Source organism: Lucilia cuprina, chromosome 6 (assembly GCF_022045245.1).
Source record: "Lucilia cuprina isolate Lc7/37 chromosome 6, ASM2204524v1, whole genome shotgun sequence".
Lineage (NCBI taxonomy): Eukaryota > Metazoa > Arthropoda > Insecta > Diptera > Calliphoridae > Lucilia > Lucilia cuprina.
In genome coordinates, this window is record NC_060954.1 from 10697238 (window position 1) to 10703404 (window position 6167).

General features: G+C 32.9%; 1 protein-coding gene across 1 annotated transcript in view; it reads right to left on the reverse strand.

Annotated features, from left to right (window-relative positions):
- LOC111688801 (ell-associated factor Eaf) overlaps nt 1-6167 on the reverse strand; it is an 11824-nt gene that overhangs the window by 3309 nt on the left and 2348 nt on the right. Inside the window, exons 2-5 of the mRNA XM_046953377.1 lie at nt 4929-5067; nt 4686-4867; nt 2683-2773; nt 1996-2614 (exon numbers count right to left, since the gene is read on the reverse strand). Of these exons, the coding sequence (XP_046809333.1) occupies nt 1996-2614; nt 2683-2773; nt 4686-4867; nt 4929-5067 (1031 nt within the window). The remainder of the gene's footprint in view (nt 1-1995; nt 2615-2682; nt 2774-4685; nt 4868-4928; nt 5068-6167) is intronic.

Sequence of the window (6167 nt, forward strand, 5' to 3'; positions counted from 1 at the left end):
TCTAGTCTATAGTCTAGTCTGGTCTATAGTCTAGTCTATAGTCTAGTCTATAGTCTAGTCTATAGTCTAATCTATAGTCTAGTCTATAGTCTAGTCCATAGTCTAGTCTATAGTCTAGTTAGTCTATAGCCTAGTTCATAGCATAGTCCATAGTCTAGTCTATAGCCTAGTCTATAGCCTATTCTATAGTCTAGTCTATAGTCTAGTCTATAGTCTAGTCTATAGCCTAGTCTATAGTCTAGTCTATAGTCTAGTCTATATTCTAGTCTATAGTCCAGTTTATAGTCTAGTCCATACTGTAGTCCACAGTCCAGTCTATAGTCTAGTCTATAGTTTAGTATATAGCCTATTTTATAGTCTTGTCTATAGTCTAGATTATAGTTTAGTTAATAGTCTAGTCTATAACCTTGTCTATAGTCTAGTCTATAGTGTAGTCTATAGTCTAGTCTATAGTCTAGTCTGTAGTCTAGTCTAGTCTATAGTCTAGTCTATAGTCTAGTTAATAGTCTAGTTTATAGGCTAGTCTATAATGTAGTCTATAGTCTAGTCTATAGTCCAGTCTATAGCCTAGTCTATAGTCTAGTCTGTAGTCTAGTCTATTGCCTAGTCTACAGTCTAGTGTATAGTCTAGTCTGTAGTCTAGTCTATAGCCCAGACTATAGTCCAGTTTATAGGCTAGTCTATAATGTAGTCTATAGTCTAGTCTATAGTCCAGTCTAAAGCCTAGTCTATAGTCTAGTCTGTAGTCTAATTTATAGTCTAGTTTATACTCTAGTCTATACTCTAGTCTATAGTCCAGTCTACAGTCCAGTCTATAGTCTAGTCTATAGTCTAGTCTATAGTCTAGTCTATTGCCTAGTCTACAGTCTAGTGTATAGTCTAGTCTGTAGTCTAGTCTATAGCCCAGACTATAGTCCAGTCTATAGTCTAGTCAATACTCCAGTCTATAGTCCAGTCTATAGTCTAGTCTGTAGTCTAGTCTGTAGTCCAGACTATAGTCTAGTATATAGTCTAGTCTATAGTCTAGTCTATAGTGAAGTATATATTCTAATCAGTGGTCCAGTCTATACTCTAGTCTACACTCTAGTCTATATTGTAGTCTATAGTCCAGTCTGTAGTCTAGTCTATAGTCTAGTATATAGTTTAGTTTATAATCTAGTCAATAGTCCAGTCTATAGTCCAGTATATAGTCTAGTCTATAGTCTAGTCCATAGTCTATTCTATAGTCTAGTCTGTAGTCTAGTCTATAGCCTAGACTATAGTATAGTCTATAGTCTAGTCAATAGTCCAGTCTATAGTCCAGTCTATAGTCCAGTCTATAGTCTAGTCTGTAGTCTAGTCTATAGTCCAGACTATAGCCTAGTCTATTGTCTAGTCTATAGACTAGTCTATAGTATAGTCCATTGTCTAGGCTATAGTCTAGTCTATTATCAAGTCTATAATCTAGTATATAGTCTAGTCTATAGTCTAGTATATAGTCCAGTATATAGTCCAGTATATATATTGTAGTCTATAGTCTATTCTATAATCTAGTCTATAAACTAGTCTATAGTCTAGTATATAGTCTAGTCTATAGTCTAGTCAATAGTCTAGTCCATAGTCTAGTTTATAGTCTAGTCTATTATCTAGCCTATTGTCGAGTCTATAGTGTAGTCTATAGTCTTGTCTATAGATTTGTCTATATTCTAGTTTATAGTCTAGTCAACAGTGTAGTCAATAGTCTGGTCTATAGTTTAGTCTAGTCTGTAGTCCAATCTGTACCTAGTCTGTTGTTTAGTCTATTGTCTGGTTTGTAGTCTAGTCTTTACTCTAGTCTATAGTCAAGTCTTTAGTCTAATCTTCAGTAGTCTCTTGTCTAGTCTTAAGTAGTCTTTAGTCTAGTCTTAATTAGTCTTTAGTCCACTCTTTTGTCTAGTCCGTCATCTATAGTTTAGTTCATGGTTTCGGTTAACGTCTAAATTATAGTCTGGCATATTATATATTATAATAGTTTACCTGTTCAAGAGCTGCTGCTTCACTGGCCAGTGTTGGCGATGAGGCAAGATCATTGTGATAATTATTGTTGCTGTGGTTGTTGCTGTTACTATGATGATTGCTATTACGTATATTATTATTGCTATGATGATTATTATTATGATTACTACTATATAACGATGAGGAAGTCGAGGAATTGCCATTAGTATTATAACGATTATATTGATTTTGTTGTTGCTGTTGTTGCTGCTGCTGTTGCAATTGCTGTTGCCACTGTTGCACCTGCTGTTGTTGCGTTTGTAAGGATGAAGGTTGCTGCTGCTGCTGATGCCGTTGATGATTGTTGTGTCGCTTTTGATTACTACTATTGTTGTGATGTGATTGTTTTGATTGTTTCGTTGGAGGTGCTGTTGAATATTGTTGTAACTGTGGTAAATCATATTCATGTCCTGAATTATTATGATGACTGGATGTTGAGGACGAAGATGAAGCAGATATATTTGCAAGACCGCCACTACCACCGCCGCCAGCTCCAGCACCACCTCCACTACCACCACCGCCAATACCAAATATTGAATCATCATCGTCAACAATCATGGGTATACTAGGTAATGTGGCCTGGCCATTGTTAGCATTCCATCTGAAAAAAAAATTGAAAAATATTTTAATTAAGATTTTTAGTTTGTTTTAAAATAGAGAGAAACTTACGCTGGAGCCGACTGGGGGCTCTTATTGTTGTGATGACCCACACCCGCTGAAGGAGAACCTTGCATGGGAGAGTTGCGAGCTTTTAATTCAACTGGAAAATAAATATTATAAATGTAAGAAAAAAATAATAGAAATTGACAGGGACTTGACTATTGCATATACTATAGACTAGACTGTACATTAAACTATATACTAGACTATAGACTATACTATGAACTATACTATACTTAAGACTTGACTATAGGGCAGACTAAGGAATAGAAGCTAGACTGCTGGCTAGAATATACTGAAGACTATATATCATATAGATTAGACTGCAGGCTATGAACTGGACTAATGACTAGACTACAAACTATGGACTGTAGACTATACAATATACTAGACAAAGTCTTGTCTATAAAGTCTAGACTAGACAGTATACTAGATTATAGACTTAACTATAGATTAGACAATAGACTAGACTATAGACTAGACTATAGACTAGATTATAGACTAGACTATAGACTAGACTATAGACTAGACTAAAGACTAGACTATATACTAGATTATAGGCTATACTATAGACTAGACTATATACTAGACTATAAACTAGACAATAGACTACACTATTGATTAGACTTTAGATTAGACTATAGTTTAGACTACAGATTAGTCTACACCCATAGTCCAGACTACAGACTAGACTATAGACTAGATTATAGACAAGACTATAGACTAGATTATAGACAAGACTATAGACTAGACTCTAGACTAGACTATAGACTAGACTATAGACTAGACTATAGACTAGACTATAGACTAGACTATAGACTAGACTATAGACTAGACTATAGACTAGACTATAGACTAGACTATAGACTAGACTATAGACTAGACTGTAGACTAGACTATAGACTAGACTATAAACTAGACTATAGACTAGACTATAGACTAGACTATAGACTAGACTATACACTAGACTATATACTAGACTAGGTGGCCTCCGGTATGTTAGTGGTTAGTGTTCTAGTCTGGTAGACCGGAGGTGGTGGGTTCGATTCCCACCCGTGGCACTGGTTAAGGAGCGCACAACAGGTCCGATAGAGGCCTAGGTGTATTTCTTCGGATTTGATGTGTATACATCCTCCTTTCAAACTAACTAACTAACTATATACTAGACTATAGACTAGACTATAGACTAGACTTTAGACTAGACTATAGACTAGACTATAGACTAGACTATAGACTAGACTATAGACTTGACTATAGACTAGACTATAGACTAGACTATAGACTAGACTATACACTAGACTATACACTAGACTATATACTAGATTATAGGCTATACTATAGACTAGACTATACACTAGACTATAAACTAGACTATAAACTAGACAATAGACTACACTATTGATTAGACTTTAGAATAGACTATAGTTTATACTACAGATTAGTCTACACCCATAGTCCAGACTACAGACTAGACTATAGACTAGATTATAGATAAGGCTATAGACTAGATTATAGACAAGGCTATAGACTATACTATAGACTAGACTATATACTAGACGATAGACTAGACTATAGACTAGACTTTAGACTAGACTATAGACTAGACTATAAACTATACTAGATTATAGACTAAAGACTAGACTATAGACTTAACTAAACTATATACATTAGACTTGACTATATATTATGGACCAGACTAGAATACAGACTGGACTACTTACTGGACTATAGAATAGGCTATAGACTAAACTAGAGAGTAGACAATAGGCTAGTATATATAATTTATTATATATTAAGTAAATAAAGTCCAGACTAAACACTATAGAATAGACTATAGACTAGACTATAAATTAGACTATAAATAACAATATGGACCAGAATATAGACTAGTCTATATTGCAGACTATATACTAGACTATCGACCAGCCCATAGAATAGATGCTAGTACAAACTATAGATTACACTAAAGATCACTACGTTAAAAATTTGTATGAAAATGTCTGTAAACTTACTTATTGTATTCCTTCTATTACCAGTGGAAACTTTTGTTTTGGAAGTTATTCTCATTGTACTGTTTTCTAATTTTGGTGCTGGTCCTGTTGAGACAGCTGCTGAGGGTGCTAATGCATTTGAGGATGCTGCTACCGGCGGCATTGCTACAGGTGTAGGTACACTAGGTTTGTTTGTCATTTCACTGCAAAAAAAAAACACAAATTAATATTGGATTAAATAAAAGCCTCTTTAAAAAAACTTACCGCGTCCTCTTTACTTGTATATTGTGATTTAATTTCTCTAATGTAATATCACCAGTCCTTTTGTCGAATATGAGTATACATTCTTTTGTGTATTTCTTTTGATTTCCTTTAAAAATGGTATGAGGCACACCGGAACTAACTAAAAATATTACAAAAAAATATTTTAAAATTAATACAAATCTTTTAAACTTATAATTTGTTTAAGAATTTCTTTATAAATCTACATTTTTTAAATAGTTATTTAACTACGTGTTAATTTAGTTTAAATTGTTACTAAAACTATAGCTATATTTGTTTGTGTTTGCAAAACTTAAATATACCTGTCATAAATGCTATTATTGCTTTTGAAACAATATGATAAGAGCAATACACTACTTTAGAAAAAAAATTAAACAAACGATTGGGGGCCAATACCGTCAGCACAAGCCAATTATTAAGTAAAAACAAATATACATACATAAATATATATTATTCATTTAGAATAATAAAAGAAACTTCTTATCAGCCTCGAACTTTGTGTTATGAAATTGAAATTGCATTATTATTTTTTTTTTTTTTTCCTTTTTGTAAGTAGACAAAATGCCATCAGACAAAAAGTTTAATAAAAAAAGCAACAAAAAACATTTTTAATAGTGTTTGATAAGATTGCTGTTGTTTTCTTTTTATATAAAAATAACCAAAGAGTCTGTTAATTAAATCTTATTTATTGTGTACATACATACTTAAAAATGTTAATAAATAAGTAAAGAAGAAATTGTTGTCTTTTTTTTTTTTGCAAATTTTAACGCTTGGCTGATGTGTTGTTTTTTTCTTTTGTAATTTATAATATTTTTATCGAATTTATTCTGAGCTTTTTAATTAATATTCATTACACATGGTCTAGTTAAACACACCAAGGATAAAAATAATAAGGTAGAAGCATTTGGCTACACAGTAGTAAAAATTCATGACTTATACCATGATATAGTCTAGTCTTTAGACCAACCTTAAGTCTTGCCTATAATATAGTCTATATTCTAGTCAATAGTCTAGTCTATAGTCTAGTCCACAGTCTAGTCTATAGACAAGTCTATAGTCTAGTCTATAGTCCAGTCCACAGTCTAGTCTATAGTCTAGTATATACTCTAGTCCACAGTCTAGTCTATAGTCTAGTCTATAGTCTAGTCTATAGTCCAGTCTATAGTCTAGTCTATAGTCTAGTCTATAGTCTAGTCTATAGTCTAGTCTATAGTCTAGTCT